The sequence below is a fragment of the Macrotis lagotis genome, chromosome X (genome assembly GCF_037893015.1).
Source record: "Macrotis lagotis isolate mMagLag1 chromosome X, bilby.v1.9.chrom.fasta, whole genome shotgun sequence".
NCBI lineage: Eukaryota > Metazoa > Chordata > Mammalia > Peramelemorphia > Peramelidae > Macrotis > Macrotis lagotis.
Window position 1 is genome coordinate 413670674 of NC_133666.1, and position 23632 is coordinate 413694305.

The window sequence follows — 23632 nt, forward strand, 5'->3', positions numbered from 1 at the left end:
AAATAATATCTCCTTAAAAGGGGGAAGACAGTAAAGAGATGGGAGTATGGAGTAGATTGAATGGGGTAAATTACATCACATGAAGATGTAGAAAGGACCTATTGCAATAGATGGAAGAAGACACGAGGTGAGACCTGCTTGAATCTTACTCTCATCAGATTTGGCTTAAAGAGGGACTAACACACACACACACACACACACACACACACACACACACACTCTCGGTCAAGATTAGAAACATTTTATCTTTCAAGTATAAAGAGGGGAAAGGCAGAGGGAAAGGAAAAGAAGAACTGAAAGAAGGAAAGGAAGGAAGAAGGAGCAAAGGGAAAGGGAAAAGAAAGGGTAGGGGTATTGGATATAAGGGGAAAAACACACTGAAGGAGGCAGTATTTGGAAGCAAAATACTGGGGAATATGAACAAGATGAATAAAGGGGAAGATAGCAAAGAGGGCAATAAAGAATTAGTAATTATAACTTTGAATGTGAATGAGATGTACTCTCCCATAAAACATAAGAAAATAGCAGAGTGGATTAAAAACCAAAATAATATGCTGTTTAAAAGAAACTCATTTGAAGCAGAAAGATATGTATAAAGGTAAAAGGTTGGAGCAGAATATATTTTGCTTCAACTGAAGTGAAAAAAGCAGGTGTAGTAATCCTCATCTCAGACAAAGCAGCTGCAAAAATAGATCTCATTAAAAGAGATGAGGAAGGAAAACCATATCCTCCTAAAAGTTATCCTAGACAATGAAGCAATTTCAATACTAAATATGTATGTACAAAATCTTAGAGGAGAAGCAGAATGAGTTACAGGGAGATAAATACAGGTGGGAGACTGCAACCTCTCTCTCTCTCTCTCTCTCTCTCTCAGAATTAAATAAATATAACCATAAAATAAATAAGAAGGAATATAAGGAGGTAAACAGAAGGTTAGAAAACCCAGATATGATGGACTTTTGAAGAAAACTGAATGGGGATAGAAAGGAATATATACCTTTTTTTTTTCCCCTGCAGTACATGACAGCTACACAAGAATTGACCATGTACTAGGACATAAAAACCTCATAACCATAATGAAATAAAAATCACATGCAATAATAGGACATGGATAGAGAGATCTAAAATTAATTGGAGACTAATTAACTCCATTTTAAAAAAATGAGTGGATCAAACAAAAATAATAGATATAATTAATTATTTCATCCTAGACAATGACCATTGTATCCCAAACTTATGGGATATAACTAAGACAGTTATTAGAGGATATATTATATCTTTAAATGCTTATATGAATAAAATAGAGAAAGAGGAAATGATGAATTAAGCATGCAGCTAAAAAATTGGGGAATGAACAAATTAAAATTGCCCAATTAAATATCAAATTAGAAATTCTAAAAGTTAAAGAAAAAAATCAATAAAATTGAAAAGAAAACTATTGAACTAATAAATAAAATCAAGAGTTGGTTTTCTGAAAAAAACCCCAATAAAATAGAGAAAGCTATGGTTAATTAGATCAAACAAAAAGAAAGAAAACCAAATTACTAGTATAATAAATGAAAAAAGGTGAACTCACCATCAATGAGGAGGAAATTAAAGTAATAACTCAGAATTATTTTGCCCAACTGTATGCCACTAAATTTGATAATCTAAGTGAAATGGATGAACACTTACAAAAATATAAGTTTCCCAGATTAAATGAAAAGGAAATTAAATACCTAAATAACCCTATCTTAGGAAAAGAAATTCAATAAGCCATCAATGAACTCCCAAAGAACAAATCTCCAGATGAATTCACTAGTGAATTAAGGAGCAATTAGTTCCAATTCTATGTAAACTCTTTGGAAAAACAGGTGAAGATGGAACTCTGCCTAACTCCTTCTATGATACCAATATGGTGCTGATAGCTAAACCAGTAAGAGTCAAAAACAGAGAAAGAAAATTATAGACCAATTTCTCTAATGAATATGGATGCAAAAAATCTTAAATAAAATCTTAGTAAAGCAATTACACCAAGTTATCATTAGGATAATACACTATGACCAAGCAGGATTTATCCTAGGAATACAGGGTTGGTTCAATATTAGGAAAACTGAGAGTATAATTGACTATATCAATAACAAACCTAATAGAAATCATATCATTATCTCATTAGATGCTAAAAAAGTCTTTGAGAAAATATAGCATCCATTCCTACTAAAAACACTAGAGAATGTAGGAATAAATGGATTGTTCCTTAGAATCATAAACAGTATCTATCTGAAACCATCAACAAGTATTATAAGCAACAGAAATAAGCTAGAAGCATTCCCAATAAGATCAGGGGTGAAATAAGGATGCCCATTATTACCACTACTATTCAATATTATATTAGAAATGTCAGCTTCAGCAGTAAAAGAAGAAAAAAAAATTAGAATTAGCAAGGAAGAAACAAAACTCTCACTCTTTGCAGATGACATGATGATATACCTAGAGAACCATAAAAATCATATAAGAAACTACTAGAAAGAATTAGAAACATTATCAAAGTTGCAGGATATAAAATGAACACACATAAATTCTTAGCATTTCTATATATTACTAGCAAGTAACAGCAGCAAGAGCTTGAAAGAGAAATCCCATTTAAAATAACTTCAGACAATATAAAAATACTTGGGAGTCTACCTGCCAAGGTAGAATTAGAAACTCTATGAAACACAACTATAAAACACTTTTCACACAAATAAAATCAGATTTAAATAACTGGGCAAATGTCAGCTGTTCATGGATAGGCCAAGCTAATTTAATAAAAATGACACTTCTACCTAAATTAAACTACACATTTAGTGCCTTACCAATTAAACTTCCAAAAAATTACTTTAATGAGCTAGCAAAAATTGTAACTAAATTCATATGGAGAAACAAACATTCAAGAATATCTTGGGATACAATGGAAAAAAATGCAAAAGAAAGTAACTTAGTCTTATCAGATCTAAAATTATATTATAAAGCATAAGTCATCAAAAATATCTTGTAGTGGCTAAGAAATAGAGTGGTGGATAAGTGGAATAGACTAGGTAAAAAAGAGGCAGCAGAAAATGATTATAGTAATCTGCTGTTTGAAAAACCCAAAGGGTCCAGCTTCTGTGATGAGAACTCACTTTTCAATTAAAATCTGGTGGGGGTATTGGAAGATATTATGGAAGAAACTTGGATTAGACCATCATCTCACACCCTGTAGCCTATATCTTGGGATAAGATCAAAATGGATGCAGAATTCAGATATAAAAGAAAATATTATAAGCAAACTAGAAGAACAAGGAATAGTTTACTTGTCAAATTTATGGAAAAGGAAGTAGTTAATGACCAAGGAAGAGTTGGAGAACATCATTAAAAACAAACTAGATAATTTTGATTATATTAAATTAAAAAGCTTTTGCAAAAACAAAACCACTCTAACCAAGATCAAACAAATGTAGTAAATTGGGAAACAATTTTTACATTCAGTATTTCTGGGAAAGGACTCATTTCTAAAATATATAGAAAACTCAGTCAAATTTATAAAAAAAACCAAGCCACTCCCCAATTGACAAATTTAACCATTTGTCAAGGATATACAAAGACAGTTTGTAGATGAGGAAATCAAAGTTATCTATAGTCATATGAAAAATTGCTCTAAATCATTACTGATTAGGGAAATGCAAATTAAAGCTTCTCTGAAGCATCACCTCACACCTCTCAGACTGGTCAATATGACCAGAAAGGACAATGAACAAGGTTGGAAGGGATATGGGAAATCTGGGACACTGATGTGTTGTTGGTGGAGCTGTGAACTCTTCCAACCTTTCTGGAGAGCAATTTGGAATTATGCCCAAAGGCCAATAAAAATGTATACATCCTATGATCCAGCAATGCCACTCCTGGGTCTATACCCTGAAGAGATCATGAAATAAAGGAATAAAAACATCACTTATACACAAAAATCATAGCAGCTCTGTTTGGTGTCAAAGAATTGGAAATCAAGGGGATGTCCATCAATTAGGAAATGGCCAAACTGTGGTCTATGTATGTTATGGAACACTATTATTCTATTAGAAACCAGGAGGGATGGGATTTCAGAGAAACCTGGAAAGACTTGCATGAAATGATGCTGAGCCAGATGAGCAGAACCAGAAGAACATTGTATGCACTAACAGCAACATGGGGGTGATGATCAACCATAATGGACTTGCTCATTCCATCAAATGCAATAATCAGGGACAATTTTAGGGTATCTCTGATAGAGAATACCTCCTGTATCCAGAGAAAGAACTGTGGAGTTTAAGCAAAAACCAAAAACCTTCAATTTTTTTAAAAAAATTGTCTAGGTGGCATAGTGAGGGGCGGGTGTAGTGGATAAAGCACCAGCCCTGGAGTCAGGAGTACCGGGGCTCAAATCCGGTCTCAGACACTTAATAATTACCTAGCTGTATGGCCTTGGGCAAGCCACTTAACCCCATTTGCCTTGCAAAAAAAATTGTCTTATGTACTATATAATTTTGCTATCTTTAATATTATTTCTTCTTCAAGGATATGTTGGTTTTTTTACTCTCTCAACAGATTCCATTTTGATCAATACAAAGCAAGGAAACAATGTAAATATTATCAGATTGTCTTCTATGGGGGGAAGGGGAGAGGGAAGAGAAAGTAGGGGAAAAATTATAAAATTCAAAACCTTACCAAAAAATTTGTACACAGACACCATTATTGTACATAACTGGAAAACAAATAAAATATTTTTGTAATAAAAATAAACATATACTATATATTAAATGAGATCAAAAGATAAAAATATGAACTCCTTTGTAGCCTTAAAGTACTAAATAAATGCTTTTTAATATCAGTGATGATTATGATGGTGGTGGTGATGATAATGGTGGTGGTATATCTTAGTTATATAAGCTACTGAGTATCAGAAAAAAAAATTCCCCAAAGTTAAAATGGTTTTACAATCACCAAACCTTTCAGAAAGACCTAAGATCACATGAGCATAGGCTAATGCAATGAATACTAGTTCTGCATTAGCATGATCCTACCTCTAGAGGTAGGATCACCTATGTGACCTTGGGCAAGTTACTTAACCTTTAGGGGTCTCCTAATTCTCATCTGTTAGGTGAGGGGAATTGAACTAGACAGTTTTTGAGGTCCCTTAGAGATCTGGATCTATGATCCCATGGATTTGTAGACCCATCAATGATAGCATCAGGAAGGCAGGAATCAAGAACAGAAAGTTTGCTACCTTAACCAAAAGGCCTTCAAGCATTTCTATTTAAAAACTTAAATAATGAATGCATGTAAATATATATGTATATATACATATATATGCATACATACAGACATATATGCATTTGGGATTTGGGGAGCAATTTTTTCAAGTCCTGAGTCTTGGGGAGCTAAAGAAGTAATTATTACTTTACTTCTTAATTGACATTTAGACCAAAGGGTGTCCACTGGAAGTCAGTGTTTTTTGGGGGGGGCATGGACAGGGAGGAAACAGGCCGTTTCACATTTAGAGGCAGAAGTGAAAAAGTCCTCAAAACTCCTAGGTTGGCTCATCATTTGTTGAAATGAAAATTCATCCTAATTAATGAGGTAAAACTCAGGACAATGAGAATTAAAAAGTTTACTATAGTAGGCAAGGTAGTTTCAAATTTAATTTCAGTAGAATTCCTAAAATGATGATAATCCCACTCCTCTTGTCCACCAACCCTGCTAAAGATCAGAATCTTGCCTCTAAAGCGATAGTTTGTTACCTGAGCATGAGGCCTTCAATTCCCTTTTGCAATTGGGTTTGGATAATTTGGTTTACTTCTGAAAGTCTTTAAATTGAATGCAAAGATGATGATAGGAGCAGAAAGGCTTTGGGGTCAGAGACCCAATTGTGTCTTTTATCATCCTCTCCTATTGTTTCCTAACCAATTAAAGGTGTATTTCATTCTCCCTCTTAACAATTCCTAAATTTTTAAAATTTTTAATATTCAGATGTATTACTCTCATCTTTTTTTTTTTTTTTTTTTTTTTTTTTTTTTTTTTTAGTTTTTGCAAGGCAATGGGATTAAGTGGCTTGCCCAAGGCCACACAGCTAGGTAATTATTAAGTGTCTGACCCCGGATTTGAACTCAGGTACTCCTGACTCCAGGGCTGGTGATCTACCCAGTGCACCACCTAGCTGCCCTATTACTCTCATCTTGACTAGGTTTTCTATCTCCTCCTCCTTTTAGAGTATAGTTTTAGGAGAGTTGAACCATTTAGGAAGATTGGGTCAGGTTCCCAATCTAGGGAAGAGGAACCATGAGATCAAGATGATTATACAAAAGAGATCAGCTTCATATCAGATCCTACTCTCCTAAAGAAGATATTCATTTCCTCTAATTGAAATTTACTGGGGAAACCAGCATTTGACTGCCTCCCATTCCCATTCAATTTTTCTCCTCACTTCAACAAGCTATCTCTGAGTCCATCATTATCACCAACAATACCCAGCTTAGTTTTATCTCATTCAATCTCACCTGTAGTCAGGCAATAGCAGGAGGGAGGAGCATATAATGGTTTTGAAAGAAATTGTTTCCAGGATTTGGAATCTACTGGCTACAACAAAATGTCACTGGGACTGCTGAGTTTTTGCTTCAGGATTATGTCCCTGCTTGATGTTTATAATGGAATTTAGCTTCAGAACTTCAACTAGACTGGGAGCAGTCTCTTGTGTCCTATAAAGAGAAAGAATTCTCACTCTGGCAACTTTGATATAGTTATCATTCCTGAGGTCACAGGCAGGTAACAGATGGTGATCACCTAAGACAGGAAGTTCCTTCCTTGGAAAGATATCAATCAATCCACAGTCAATGATGATGATATTTGTCTTTCATTCTTGACAAAGACCAGGACATCAGGGAGGTGATGCCAATGCAACCATGTGAATTGGATTTGAGTGAGGGGTTGCTGTGCTAAGTGACCAGTCTTCTCTGGAGTCCTATGGGTCCAGTTATAAATCAGGACAACTGGGGATGACTTTGGATGTGAGGCAATCAGGGTTAAGTGACTTGTTGAAGGTCATAGAGCTACTAAGTGTTGTGTTTTGAACTCAAGTCATCCAAACTCCAGGCCTGGTGCTTTATCCCCTGCACCACTTAGCTGTCCATTTGATAGGGATATCTATCATGCAGTAGAAAGAGAAATTCAACATTTTCTGTTTTTGGTTCCAGAGAACAGAATGCTAGTAGGAGCAATGGATGAAAAATGAAAAAAGACAGATTTATGTATGTGTATCTATGTATTCATGATTATGTAAGGAAAAACTCCTTAACCATTTTGAGAAACTAAGTCATCTTGGCTATGATAAATGCTAAGAATAGAAAGGAAAACCAGAAACAACTCTTGCCCTAAAGGAGTTTACATTGTATAATCCTTTGGAGGAGAGACAACATGTGCGTCCATGTATATACATACATATATATATATATATATATACATATATATACCTACACATATACACACCTACATACACATACACTTAAGTGTATATGAAGGAGGGAAGACTAATACTACAGATCAGGAAAGACTTCATATTAGAAGGTAATGCTTTGGCTGAATTTTAAAAGGAACCAGAGATGACTAGAGATTGTGATATGGAGGCAATTTATATCAGGTATAAAGGACCAGCCTGTGCAAAGGTACAGAGACATGAATATAGAACTTTCCAGACATAGATGCTTTCCCCCCCCCCAAAAAAAAAAAGTAGGGCAAGAGGAAGGAAAAACAGGCCAAAGAAGATATGCTTAAGGCCAAGAAAGCTTATGGAAACCATAAAACTCAGTCCTGGTAAACTGGAAGTCTTTTCAATCCTTAGGAGAATACTTTTTATAAGAGCAAAATGTGTCAGATAGAAATGTTCCGGTATTTCCCTTTAGTTATTGCTTAGTTGTTTTTCAGTTGTGACAGATTCATGACCCCATTTGCAGTTTCTTTGGCAAAGATACTGGAGTGGTTTGACATTCCCTCTCCAGCTCATTTTTAGATGAGAAAACTGAGGCAAAGAAGACTAGGTCACTTTTCCTTGGTCACAAAATTAGTAAGTGTCTGAGGCCAGATTTGAACTTAGGAAAAAGTATATTCCTGATTTCAGTTCCTGTGGCACAAAGATGTCCTTGTGTTTCTCTAGGTATGTGCATAAGCCAGAAAGGTTGGATGTGCGGTATTCTCCGAAACAATTGTGTGGTCCTCATGTTAAGATCAATGCCCTAGAACTAGGAATAAGAAAATAGATGGTTCAAATGTCACACTGGAATTCTTGAGATGTTATTGCAAGAGTCAGAGGAAGAATTCAAAAATTTTGGTTCTATCTTCTATGAGCAAGTAGCTAGAGATGCAGGTAAAAATTATGCAGGATGAGAAGATGTAGAGAGGCTGTGATCTGTAAAATTTAGATGAAGAGCCATTTAAGTGTTATCTAATCTTAAACCCCTCAAATTTCTGGGATTTCCAAATGAGGAATGAATGAAACATGTGTGGAATTGAGCTTTTTTCAAAATTTAAACTCCCTCAAAATGCAGCATAACGACTTAGTTACATGATTGCTTCATCAAGTCCACTTTCAAATGTCTGCCCAGAAATGAGTCCAGAGGAAAACTATTTGATATGTTTCACTCTGTATTTCATTCAGGAAGTACTTAATAAGTGCCTAATGTATGCAAGGAACTGTTGGACAATATAGTCAATAAATAGCTATAGAAGATGTGACTCCTTCAAATAAATCTTCATTTCTCCAAAACAGAGGGAATCAACTTTTATCTTTTGTGCCATTCCAGATATAGATAACCATGTGAGAATTCATTTAGAAATATAAGAGGTACAGGGGCAGCTAGGTGGCACAGTGGATAGAGTACAGGTGCTGGAGTCAGGAACTGAGTTCAAAGCCAGCCTCAGAAAATAATTACCTTAGCTGTGTGACCCTGGGCAACCCCACTGTCTTGCAAAAAACAAAAAACAAACAAACAAAAGAAAGAAATGAGGTCCTGTCCTTCCCCAAACAAGACAAATATAACTTTCAGCCAGTAATCCAGAAGTGGCCTAAGGTGAGTGTTTTTCAGTTGAGACAAGAGTATGAGCCAATCAGAACTACCAGACTCATCTCATTCCTCCAGATATGCTGTGTCTCTTGATAATTAGGAAGGAAAGAAGTCTGTCCAGAACCTTTAAGCAGAAGTGAACCTTAGGGATATACAAAGTATCACAATTTGAGAGCGGAAAAGGATCCTTTTTTCAGAGGAAGAGTCTAAAACCAGGTGAGATTAAATGATCTGCCTGAGGTCCCACAGGTAGCGAGTATCAGTTTCCTGAACGGAACTGAAACTCAGTGTTCTGACTCAATATTTGTCAACCCCTTCATGTACGCAGAAACTGATGTTCAAAGCAGTTGTAACTTGCCCGTTTAACAAATGGCTGTTAGATCTGAACCCCAAGTTTTGGTTGTTGCTGTTTTCCTCCAAAGCTAGATGTTCTACTATTTATATTACCTTTGCTCTAGACTCCAGAATGCAGACTAAGGAGGGGTCTAGTCCAGGCTGTGCCTCTCACTTTTCTCAGGAAACTACTCAACAAACTCCCAGAGCTTTGTTGTTTTTTTTTCCTGTTAAAAGAATTGGGATGATGTTTTGCCCTGATTTTTTCTTTAAAAAGATTCATCTGAGTCTCAAATGCGATAAAAAAAAATGTGAGCACTGATTAAATCTAAAGCATTCTCCTGGGTTATTATTAGTAAGTACTAGAGGTAGGAAATGAGAAATCAAATCTCCCTAGAATCTCTCTGAACTTGAAATCGGATTCCTCACAGCCCATTAGGGTGCATCTCTGCAAACCCCTCCAAAGGAGCTCTGCCCCTCTCTGGGTCCTCGGGGGGCCAGAAAGAGGGAAGCTGCTCTTTTCAGAATTCATCTCCTCAGCTCCAGGTGCTGGGGTAGAACGAGAACGTGGGTGGGAGGGCTCGGGGTGCTGGGGAGGAAACTTTTTGACTCGGGCAGTTCTTGGGGCCGGGAGAGTTTACTGCAGAAGGAGTAGTGATTCCCCAGCCAACCAGGTTCAGTGCCTTCTGGGGCCAGGCCCACGCCTAGAAGCTGGAGGAAACTTTTGGGTTCCCAGCTTCGCCCCACCCCTAGCGAGAAGAGAAAAGAGTGGGCCCGCCCCCGAGGCTGACCAGACCCGCTCTCTCGGCTCCAGGCTTGCGAGGCGCCCCTCCGAGGGCCCTGCTTCTTTCTGGAGCACACGCAGCGAACGGGGAGACCATGGGCCCCTCCTGGTTGCATTGGCTGCTGAAGCATCTGCTCTGCCTGCCTGGCTTGGCCATCGCCACCCTTCTACTGCTCCTGACTCTGGGATTGAGAGGGAGGCGGAGAAGGTAAGAGGGAGGCCCCCCTCCAGCCCTCTGCAGCCCGCGCTGACTGCAGCTGACCTGAGCTACTCCTGCCCCACTCCTCTGCTTCTGTGTCAGCAGGACAAAACCCTTTTTATTCGGGCTGCCATCCATCCACCTCGGGCTACACACACCTCTCTGTCTCCCTCCCTCTCTTGTCCCTCTCTCTCCAGACCCCTGCCAAGTCTTTTCATAACAGTGTTGTGGATTATCATGTGGACAATGCTATTGTGAGCATTTATTCCAGAAGAGAACTCTCTGGGATGACTTTAGGTATCCAGGGTCTTACAGCTGGACTTGGATCTCTTTTAAGATGGTGTCTATTGACAAAGACTTTTCATTCTGTTTCCCAAAACAAATGTCAATATTACAGTTTTGGGACCAAAAGCTGATACTGTTTTACGATCAGTTGTCTTAAATCAACAAGTTGCTTTAATAATGTCTCAAACAGACCTTTCTTTACCCTGACAGAGTGGGGTGGGTTCTGATACTCAAGTTTCATTCCTTTGCTTGGGAAGCAAAACACTACATAAGAAATGAAGATTAGATCTTTTGTGACTACTGAAGACTCAACTGTGTCTCTGGTTTTAGGTGCTTCTGCTTCTTTGTAAACTTTTTTCTGGGTAGACTTGAAATCAGATAAGGGGGTTTGAACAAAAATCCTTCTGTTTACTTAGGTGGTAATCTCTTCTCTCTCACCCCTACCCCACCCCACCCCCACTAACCTTATTTTGAGAAAATGGAATAATTAGACCTAATTATCAGATTTTGGCAGAACTATTTTTGTACTCTCTGCAAATGAATAAGTTTGAAGGGTACTTTTTTTTTTAGAGATGAGTATATTCAGTTTTTTAAAAAAGAGAAAATATGTCTTAAAAACATGCCTTCTCATACACTGACTTTTGAAGATTACAATTTTGTTTTAGTCACAATATTTTATTTATTCTGGGTTTTAGAAAAATCCATCTAAAGCTTTTTTTGGGAGATTCCACATAGAACTTATACCTTCCTCTCTCCCACAACAGTATAAAGTCAACACTATATATACATACATATATATATATATATATATATATATAATGTAGTTGAGAGGTAATGGGAAAATCAGTTTATTATTAATTCTGAGTCATTATATATAATGAATCAATATATGAATAACTACTAAAATTGTACATAAATAAACATGATAAACTGAGTAACAGAAATACCTAAATGGATTGCTAAAGATTGCTCTATAGAGAATTTATTGACTTGACTATTGAGGGGAATTAGAGTGAAAATAAAGAATTTAGAAAACAGTATCTTATCCTGGAGGTAGAGGGAAAATGAATGTTGTATTCAACTATAGGAAATAGAGACATATATAAATAATTCAGGTGAATGTCAAGAAAGGGAGTCACCTATATAATATATAGACACACACACACAAACACAAAAACAAGTTTAGGGGTAGAAAGTAAAGAGCATTTTTAGATAAAGGGATAATGGGTTGAATATGACTATGGTTGTTGTCTTCCCTTAACTCCACTCCTTTTCCCTCACCACGAACACTTGGATGAAGATGATTCCATGAACAGATACTACAAGTTTAAGTGTAATGGAAAGATTTTTCAAGTTTACTTCTGTGAATCATGAAATGTCCACTTCTGAGAAAAGAAGGTTCTAAGCTGTTTGCTTTTCCAATTCAATAATCTTGAACATAAGGTATGGTATGTCTTAGAGTCTAAGAAAAAACAGTGCAGTTGCCTGACTCAGTTTTGAGATAGATTATTAGATTAAATGAAGACTATAGTAAGAGCCAGTGATTTGCACATGAAACACTGAAGAATTGGAAAACTTTTAGGTTAATAACTAGAGAATATTTCTGTGATTGTGGAATAAATAAAATTTATCTGATTATAGTAAGAAATTTGAATCTTGTTACTAAGTATAAGCTAAGATGTGTTTATTCATAAGAAGGATCCATCTACTGAACCAAAAAAAAATCAGGGAGAAAAAAAGAGGTGAAAGTACATCTTGAAGAACATTGTCAATCAGAGTTCTCATTCTTCCCACCTGTGCTAAGAAGGATGAGGAAAAATCTGTTCTGCTCTTTATTTTCTTTGGATGTTGTACCAAATAAAAATTCTGAAAGACAGTTTCTTGGTAATTAATAATCCATTTATTAGGTAGGTTAGCTAATAATAAATTGGTGGTCAGTATTCTCTTGATAATTAAAGACCCCCTAACAGAGACAATGAATGCCTTGAATGATTTTTTTAAAGGAAAGTCCCTGATATTTAAATGAGGAGGTAAGCTAAAAATCTTTAGCTTCTTCTGCTGGCAATGTGAATTGCTCATTAAACTCAGTTGACTCCAATAATCTGGACAGTCAGTTTTTCTCAGTAACTCTTCTGAGTCACAGCAAATTCCAGTGGAGGAGTGCAGGGACATGGCTTTATTCCCTCCAGGCAAGAATTCACCTAGATTAGATTCTGTGTTAACTTCTAATAGCATCAAATTCTCCTAATTGAATGGAGTCTTGCTTAAGAGTGAAGAACATGCTGCTCTGAGGATTAGCACAATATCCTCTACCAGTCATGCCCTTTAGAGATCTTCAGGGAGGGTCCCTGAATGAGGAAATAAAAAGCCTGCATCCTAATGGATAATTAGTTTTTAATACAATAGAAAATAATTCAGAATAGGATACTGGGTATTTCTCTTATTCCTCCTTTGATTCTTTTAAGGGACACACAGCCTCTTCAGTGAATCACTAATTTATATGACAAAGGATTTTTAGCTATGTGGCTTATGATGGGAAACAACAGAAGAGATGTGTTGACAGGAGCCACTGTGCAGTCCCATTTGGCAAGAGATCTTACATAAAAGAGGCACTTAGGGAAGAAGAAAATAGTGAAAAACTAAAATTTTCTATTTCCTTGGTCTGTCATATCTTTAGGTTCAGATCTCTCATTTCATACAGATGTCTAATTTTTGAAAAGATCATCTAATCATAGTCTTCAGGTCCTCTAGAGCTCTCTCCTCTTAACCATGGAGTAGATGAGCCTTCATTGCAACTTCTAGTATTTTTGCTTCTCTGTTAAAAAAAACTCTTATAAATAAAATTTTTATTATAATTTTAATTTTACTTTGTTACTAATCAGATCAAATAGTGAGAGCTAGATCAAACTTTATATCTCTACTAATAAGACCATCAATATGAAAAACCTAATTTAGATCAGAGAAGCTATATTTTTAGGTTAGCAAATTGTCATGCTAATATGTTTAAGAAATAGCAATAACTTAAAAAAATAGAAAATTCTTAACCCAATCTTTATATTTGGCATATATAATTATATAATCTTATTTTTTAAACAAAATTTTCATCAAAAAGGAAATTTTTTTCACACTGGTCATTTATTTTATTATTTACTCTAGTTATTTCTTTTAGTTGCTCATTACTCTCTTAGGAGATGAGATTCTACTAAGGATATGAAGATGACCTCTATTATAAGAATGACTAGGTGGCACAGTGGGTAGAGCACCTGCCCTGGAGTCAGGAGTACCTGAGTTCAAATCCAGCCTCAAACACCTAGCTGTGTGACCTTGGGCAAGTCAATCCCATTGCCCTGCCAACAAAAAAAAAAGAAAACCTAAAGAATGGTGTACAAGTTTCCAAATTAATGTCAATTTTAGGCAAAGGTTCTGGGCTGGAATATATAAATACATTAAGTATTCAATTTCAAAATAGTACTAATCAAGCAGGTTGTTTAGAATAAAACATTTCAGTTAGTAACCATCTTCAAATGAATAACCTTGAGTAAAACTGGATATCTTTTAAAGGGCAAAACAAAATAGAACAAAAACCATTCTTCTTTTAAGACACCTAAGTGTGCTCAAATTTTTTTCATTAGCACAGAACAGAAAACAGTTATGATGTAACTTCACTAAATAACAGAATTGTATTCTGGCTTCACAAATCTTTCCATCTTTGTCTAATGGTTTCCCTACTATTTCTACCTGGTTATTTAGGATATAAAAAGGGCTAAAATTCCAATATCAGCATCTTATTATAGAAGTCCAGATGTGCTCCAGTATTAGCTTGTGAGATAAAGCTAAGTTGGATGATCGGTATCACTTCCCTCAAAATATTCATAAAAATAATTTTTTATAATTTTAAGGTTTTTTCCCTTTATGCACCTGAAATACTCTAGTAATGATTAGTACATAATGTAAATCAAAAATAAATTAACCTACACGTTGCCTCGAGGATGGGTTATTGCTTAGAAGGAAAATCTTCTTCCGTGAAAACATCAGGGATATAACATTGGGAGTGTTGTCTCTCATGTTACTCTCACCAAAAGTAAGATTAGCAATACTACCTTCACTTATTTTTCATTGTTTAGAATCACTTTCATGCTTTGACTCACTGATTATTTTTCTTTATGTTCGATTCTGAGTGTATTAGAGGGGGAGGTACTTGAAACAGACTGATTAGAAGGTTATGCAGTAGTCCAGGTAAGAGGTTATAAAGGCATGAAGAAAGGGGATGATTGTGAATAGTGAGAAGGGACTGTCATGGAGACAGTATTGAAGCAGAAACGGACAATGTGTGATGAGTGAAGTTCTTTTGTTCAAAGCAAAAAACCCCAAAACATTGTCCTAGTTGAGCATCATTCCTTCACGAGCTGTTCAAGTCCGAACATAGTGTTCATACTGCAAATTTTTGTTCATCCTGCAAGACATATTTTGCTAAAAATTTTTCCTCATCGAGTGAAGCATACATAAACCAGGTTACTAGTAAACTAAGGTTCTACTTTATTTTTAACCTGAGCATAGGACTAGATCTTGAAGTCTTCACAAAAGCTAGTACTCAGCATTACATCGAACTATTAACAGATCTAGTAAGTTTTTAGGACTCAACATTTCACAGAACACTTTCAAGTGTTCCTTGCTATGCCAACTTCATAGAAAACTATTATTATCATCTCCTATATTTCTTAAGAATTTAAGAAATGTGGGCTTGGGGCCTCTTTTCCCCAGGGCTGGTGTTCTGTCTACTGCACTAGTCGGCTGCCCCACAGCACATTTTTGAAGAGGGACAGAGTGAAAGGAGAGAGAAAATATAATAGATGGTAATGGGGTGGAATGGATGGAGGGAATTACAATCAACAACAGCAACTGTGGAAAACTATGGAAGTAACTTCTTTGATGGACTTATGATAAAGGATGTGATCCACCCGAGACAGTGCTGTTGGTATTGGAACACAGACTAAAATGCAGTTTATTCTCTTTCTTTTATTTTATTTCTCTTGAGGTTTTGTATTTTTGTGGGAAAGGGGGTATTATGTTTATTTTTAAATTAGAATACTTTGGTAATGTGTAAATAAATTAAAGAAAATTAAAAAAAGAATTTAAGAAACATATTTACAACAGTCTTTTAACAGTTGAAACCATAACCTAAAAGAATTAGATTCTAACAATATTTCTCATAGAGAATGAATTATCAGATTAATACTAGCCATTATCTTTATGTGCATTACAAATCATATACCTCGGTAACAGCTTAAAACAATCAAGCTAAAATGTTTTCTGATATAGTAATAATAATAGTAATAATAATAATGATAATAATAATAAAGTTTCACTTAAAATTAGACCAGAATAAATTCAATTACACCTGAATCTATTTCCCAAATTATATAATTTAGAACCTAAATTTGCAATTTCAATTATTTAGTGTTATATTTTACACAGGGCGCTATTAATTCCAATCATATCATTATTATAGGATTCACTATTTCCAGCTAATCCTCTGCAAAAGAGTTTAAAATATAGTAAACTCCCCCAATTATTACTCAGGAATAAATTGCTTATCAAATTTCTCTAAACCTTCTTTAACTTTGTCTAGTGACTTCCAAGTCAAGCTACAAAATTTTCATTCTCAATCTTTCTGCTTAGAGTCAAAATTCCACATACCCTCTCAACAAGCCTAGACCATCTGAAGCTGGCACAAGGGTACCCAGAGAAATTGTCCAGGGAAAGGAGGAGCTTGGAATACTGAGGTTTGCTTCTGCTCACTTGCTGTATTTGGGGTGTATCCTCATTTTTCCCAAACCTTCAACTCATTATTCAAGCTAGGAGTAATGGTGTTTGATGGAGTCTGGGTTTTGATTTGCTCCTACAAAATGACACATTCACACCAACAAAATTACACACACACACACACACACACACACACACACACACACACACACACATTTTAGTTTTTGCAAGGCAATGAGGTTAAGTGGCTTGCCCAAGGCTACACAGCTAGGTAATTATTAAGTGTCTGAGGCTGGATTTGAACTCAGGTACTCCTGACTCCAGGGCTGGTGCTCTATCCACTGTACCGCCTAGCCACCCCTAAAAGAGTATATTTAATAAAGTGATTATAAAACAGGTAGAAATAAATCAGTTTTACAGCAAAAGTAACCAATAAGTCCCAATGTAATAAAAAGAAGAGTAAAACCTACATAAAAAGATATTAAAAGAAAACATCACCAATTGAGGGCGCACTAACATCTGAATCAACAGTGACTGGGGAGTTCTTGGGGGGTGGGGTACAGCCTTCAGAGTCCCATCTGGGAAAAATATTCCAGGCAAAGCATCCTTTCCATGGGCAAAACTCCGGGAGTCTGTTCAATGCTAGTGACTTTTAAGGGGTCCCAGACAAATGTGGCACACTGCCATTAGGCTTATATAAGCTTTTTTGGGCAATTAACCAGGACATGTGAAAAGTACATGCATGACCATGTGAAGAGTATGTGCATGACCTGGGAAGACTTGCCACCAAGGTTCTGAAATTAATTAAATGTTGAGCCTCTGGGCAAGTAGCCAACCCTCCCAGGATTCAACCTCCAGGAATGGCTAGTTCCTAGGGTGGGTATCTGGCACATGCAAAGACAACCAAGTTCATGCAAAGGTAATGGGGGACCTTGGGTGGGGGAACCAGCATATGGCCTTGCCCAGGATCAGAATGGATATTAACTCTTCAAATGGTTTGTTAGATTTGGAAAGAGAGATAAAGGCTGGGCTGAAAATATCAAAGGTAGATAAGGAAATTTGAGGAAAATGGAGACACAGCAAATGAGCAGCAGCAAGCCTCGGTACTCCAGACTTCTCCTTTCCCTGGACAATTACTCTGGGTACCCTCGTGCCAACTTCAGATGGTCTAAGCATATAGAGCAGGTATGTGGAATTTTGACTTTAAGTATGATATGCAGATTCCAATGTCTTACCACAACCCTGTTTTCCCAAGCTATAGAGTTAATTTCAGCCCTAATGATTCATAGGTGAATTTTGGGGACAAGAAATTAATAGGAAGTAAACTTACCCACTAACTGGCAGTTCTCTGAGTTACAGCAAAATTCATTTCCACATTTAGCTTCAATTAATACTTATTTGAAGTGGATAACATATCAATAGAAAGATTCTAAAAAATCAGTGAAGGAAATAGGGACAAAAGAGAATCACTTCAGAAAGACTGGGATCTTGGGTTCTGGAAAAAAAAGAAAATCTACCTTTGAAATCCACATCTTACCCATTCTTTTTTCCTGAGTTATTTCTCCTTATATGCTCTAGTCATAGAGAGCAATGCCCTAAATCTGCTCTATGGCTATTCTATGCCAATCTGGGCATATCTTGTGGAAATGCTTTTGTATCTTAGGCAAGGATTGATTTTTTTTTATAAATTTATTATTCCAACTACATGGAGAGACTGTTTTCAAGCATTCATTTTTTTTTTTTTTTTAGTTTTTGCAAGTCAATGGGATTAAGTGGCTTGCCCAAGACCACACAGCTAGGTAATTATTAAGTGTCTGAGGCTGGATTTGAACTCAGGTACTCCTGACTTCAGGGCCATTGCTCTATCCACTGTGCCACCTAGCTGCCCCAAGCATTCATTTTTTTTTTGAAAGATTTTGTGTTCCACATGTTTCTCCCTCCCTCCTTTCCTTCCCCTCTCTCCTTGACAGGAAATAATCTGATATAGGTTATATATGTATAACTATGTTAAACATATTTCCATGTTACTCATAATGAGAAAGAAGAATCAGAACAAAAGGGGGAAAAAAAACATGAGAGATTAAACAAATACAGCACAAAACAAATTTAAAAAAATGGAAAATAGTAAACTTTGATCTATATTCAAACTCCATAGTTCATTCTCTGGATATGGATTGAATTTGCCATTACAAGTCTTTTAGAATTGTTATTGATCATTGTACTATTGAAAAGAACTAAGTTTATTGTAGTTGATCGATCATAGCATAATGTTGCTGTTAATGTGTACAGTGTTCTCCTGTTCTGCTCACTTCACTTAGCATCAATTCATGTAAGTCTATCTAGGCTTTTATAATTTCTTACAGTACTACTCTATCATATATATATATATGTATATATATATGTATACAAATATGTATATACATATATATATGTATATATGCATACACCACGATTTGTTCTGCCATTTCCCAATTGATAGACAATCCTTCAATCTTCACTTTTTTCCATTAGCAAAAGAACTGCTGTAACTATTTTTGTGCAGGTGGGTCTTTTCCCCTCAAAATGGAAAACATTCTTAAGGTGACTTACAAATAATTAAATTGATGAGGTATGAGAGTGTTTCATGGTGTTTTCTCTAAAGAATATGACCCAAGGCATCTCCAAAGAATTATGACTCATAGACTGTCTCTAAGCCAAGCAAAGGACATTTATTTGAGAGTATTGTCATCCTCTCCAGTGGACTCTGCTCCCTCAGGGAGGCAAGGTACTGTTTTGTCTCAGTGGATCCCTCCCTCAGGAAAGGATATCCCAGAAGATACTGAAGGGTGCAGTGCTAAGTAAAAGTAGGGGCTACAGACTATGTTAATTTTGCAGTAGAGAAAGGTGCTTGTTGGTATGAGGGAACCACCTAGCCTTGTTGGAACTGTACATGTGGTTACCCAGTATGCATACAGGAAAGCCCACTTGGTGGGTATTGACTCTTTCGGTGCTGAATATTTTGTACCAAATTTGGGCCAAAATATTAATTTCACATAGAATCAATTACTATCCTATAACTAACTATCCTATAAATGAACCTAAAACAATATAACAAATAAAACTTGAAGAAAACATGCATTTTTTCAACATGACTTGTTCCAATACCAGAAAAGTTAATGTCAGATAAGGATATAATAATTAACTTGATTTTGTCGTATGTTTACCTAAGAACATCAAAGAAGAGTAGCATGCAGATGTTGCTCTATGGAAAGTCTCATCTGTGACTTTAGGTCCTAGGTCTATGTCCATGTTCTATTTTTGCTTTCTTTTTTTTTAAAATCAATTAATTAATTAATTTTTGAATTTTACAATTTTTCCTCTAATCTTGCTCCCCCCCCCCCCACAGAAGTCAGTCTTTTAGTCTTTACATTTCCATGCTATACATTGATCTAAGTTGAATGTATTGAGAGAGATTTATCCTTAAGGAAAAAAAAATAAAATATAAGAGATAGCAAAATTACATAAGATGAGGCTTAAAAAAAAATCAAAGGTCTTTGTTCAAACTCCACAACTCTTTCTCTGGATACAGATGATAATCTCCATCACAGATATCCTAAAATTTTGCCTAATTGTTGCACTGATGAAATGAGAAAGTCCATTAAGATTAATCATCAACCCCCATGGTGCTGTTAATAGTGTACAATGTTCTGGTTCTGCTCATCTCACTCAGCATCAGTTCCTGCAAATCCTTCCAGGCTTCTCTGAATTCCCATCCCTCCTGGTTTCTAATACAAAAATAGTGTTCCATAACATACATAGACCACAATTTGTTCAGCCATTCCCTAATTCTTGTACATTCATTCAGTTTCTAATTCTTTGCCACTACAAACAGAGCTGCTATGAATATTTTTGTACAAGTGATGTTTTTACCCTTCTTCATTATCTCTTAGAGGTATAGACCCAGGAGTGGCATTGCTAGATCATCAAATGTGCACATTTTTATTGCCCTTTGGGCATAATTCCAAATTGCTCTCCAGAAAGGTTGGATCCGTTCACAGTTCTACCATCAATGCATTAGTGTCCCAGATTTCCCATATCCCTTTCAGCACTGATTATTGTCCTTTCTGGTCATATTGGCCAGTCTGAGAGGTGTGAGGTCATACCTCAGAGATGGTTTAATTTGCATTTCTCTAATCAGTAATGATTTAGAGCAATTTTTCACATGACCATGGATAGCTTTGATTTCCTCATCTACAAATTGTTTTTGACCATTTGTCAATTGGGGAATGGCTTTTTTTAAAAATAAATTTGATTGAGTTCTTTATATATTTTAGAAATCAATCCTTTGTCAGAAATACTAATAAAAATTGCTTCCCAGTTTACTACTTTTCCTTTGATCTTGGTTACAGTGATTTTTGTCTATGCAAAAGTTTTTTTAATTTAATATAATAATCACAATCACAATCATCCTTTGTTTTTAATGATGTTCTCTATGTCTTCTTTGGTCATAAACTGCTTCCATTTCCATAGATCTGGCAGGTAAACTATTCCTTGATCTCCTAGTATGCTTATAATATTGTCTTATATGTCTAAGTCCTGTATCCATTTTTTTATCTTATCTTGGTATAGGATGTGAGGTGTTGGTTTAATCCAAGTTTTTTCCATACTTACTTCCAATTTTCTCAACAGTTCTACTGAGATCTTACAAGTGTCAGGGATCTCATCAAAATCACAATTCACTTTTTAACTTGGTCTTTTGGAGTGGCCCAAAATTCTTCTAGTGGGCCAAATAACTTAAATAAACAATCAAATAATCTCAATTGAGATGGTGATCTTCTCTCTAAGAATTAAAGGTAGAGGACATATAAAAAAGAGACCATTTTCCTCTGCAGTCCTTGCCTCTTATACCTGGGATGACTAAAAGCAAACTGCTTTAAGGTAGATTCTACAGCAGACTGATTCTACTTTCAAAACTGAAAACTTTTATAAATTGAGAGAAAAGTCCCCTTCTTTTTCGCTTAATTTTTGCAAAGTAAAAGAAAAAAGATATTTAAAAAAACTTTTCTCTTTACCCTTTTAACTTTAATAGATAACCCAACAAAAAAAAAGTGCCTTCAGGCAAAATCATACAGATCTAGTTGATGAAGACCACACCTAGCTTCTCAGCTCTCTGCCCAGGGCATTTGAAGTAAATTTATACTAATCCTGCAAATCACACAGAGACAAAAAGAACAAAAATATAACATACAGAGAGAACACATAGAGTCTTAGTGACAAGAATTGAATAGTTTAGATAAAAATTACTGTTCCTCCTTTACTTTGCTTCTTAATCTGACAGAGGGATATTTTCTTGGGTATTTGTATCCCCAAAGACATTTTTTTTTTTTTTAGAATTCATACCCTTAAAGCATCGTCTCAGATTTCCCTTTTGAAACTCTAGTCCTACAAAAAAATTTCATGGTATGCAGTTTACAAATTGGAGTATATGGATATTTGCCGCTCTCCCCCAACTCTGAATGGTCCAGGTATTCCCTCCAATAATTTTATCTCCATAGCCTAGTTGAGGAGATGTTTTTCAATAGATTGTATCATAGGTTTATAAGCCCTCTGCTATTGAGAGGAAAAATTAGAAGTCTTTAGTACAAAGGAAACACTTAAAATAGATATAGAAGCATGTACAGTTATCCAGGGAAAATTTAATTGCTGAGTAAAGTCACAGCCAGAATCCTATCAGAAAGTTAGCCCTGTTTCACTTGGCCCCAAAATGATGTAGAAAAGTTTTTGGATGATGAGGTATAAGAATCTGGAGTACAAAGCTCTGATGGTTGCCAAACTGTGATAATGAAAAATCTGGGAAACAGATTTCTGGGTAATTCATAATCAATTATTAATAGACTAATAATCAATAATTTGATGATCAGGGAATTTTCTTGGTAAACAAAAATCCCTAATAGAGATGCTGAAAGCCTTAAATATTTTTTTTTTTTTGAAAGGGAATGCACCTGGCAGGAGAAATCAACCCTTTACTGAGGAGGTGGACTAAAAGTCTTTAGCTCCAGCTGCAAATATGGCTTGATCATGAAACTCAATTTACTCCAGTGATTTGGACAGAGGAATCCATCTCCACCTAGATCTTGTAATCAGTTTTCCCCTTCAAGAGCTGGGTCACTCTCAGTTCCAGTGGAGGAGTGCAAGACTCAAGGGTTTATTCCCCCAGGGCAAGAATTCACTTAGATTAGATTCTGTGTACACTTTAAATCGCATTAAGGTCTCCTAATTGAATGGGGGCTGGGGTGGGAAATGTGCAGAAGATCTAGGAGCATGCACCCCTAAGGATTAGGAAATCTCCTCTATCAGTCATTCCTTCAGAGACTGGTTGATTGACCTAAAGGGTCTACTCCCTGAATGAGGAAATAAAGTGCCTGGATCTTAATTAATAATGCATTATTAATATTATAGAAAATAACCACTTCTCTCAACATTGAGGAGAGAATGCAAACTTTGTTGACTATCACAATTTTCTGCTGTTGTTGCTGAGTAGGATATGAAGGAGGAGGAGGAAGAGGAGAAGAAGAGGTAGAAGAAGAGTAGGAAAGCAGAAGAAAGAAGATATTCCACTGAATCTCTTGATGAGAGAGTAGAATCTTGCAAAGTAGCAAGTTGGAAAGGTTTCCACCCCCCACCACCAATTTTAAGATAAAGGCCATTACCTTTTGTTTGTTTGTTTGTTTTTGCAAGGGAAATGGGGTTAAGTGGCTTGCCCAAGGCCACACAGTTGGATTTGAACTTAGGTACTCCTGACTCCAGGACTGGTGCTGTATCCACTGAGCATTCTAGCCTCCCCTCATTACCTTTTTCCAAAAAATGACTTCAGCTGAAAGCATCATTGAGCTGAAAGTGATGGATATATAGACATTCACCCTACACCAGGAACACATGGAAATAGAGAATCAGATATGTTACTAAGCAGAATGGCTAGTCCCGCCCAATGAAATTTTAATCAAATACATCATGGAACAGCTCAAATTATTATAAGAAGTATTGGTTCAATGTAAAAGCTATCCTCATTAAGTAACTTTTGTGGACAGTAGCTGAGCCAGATAGAAGACATTAAATTTGATTTGTCCTGGTCACATTTATTTTCTGCACTTTTTACTTTATTATTCTGGGACTCTCTCTAAGTACATTAAGGAGAGGGAGCTAGTT

The 23632-nt window shown here is 36.0% G+C and overlaps 1 protein-coding gene across 1 annotated transcript in view; it reads left to right on the forward strand.

The window, feature by feature from the left end:
• The first annotated feature begins 10114 nt into the window (after positions 1 to 10114).
• CYP7B1 (cytochrome P450 family 7 subfamily B member 1) overlaps positions 10115 to 23632 on the forward strand; it is a 260035-nt gene continuing 246517 nt past the window's right edge. The window contains exon 1 of the mRNA XM_074201033.1: positions 10115 to 10408. Coding sequence (XP_074057134.1) covers positions 10296 to 10408 — 113 coding nt within the window. The 5' untranslated portion in view covers positions 10115 to 10295. The remainder of the gene's footprint in view (positions 10409 to 23632) is intronic.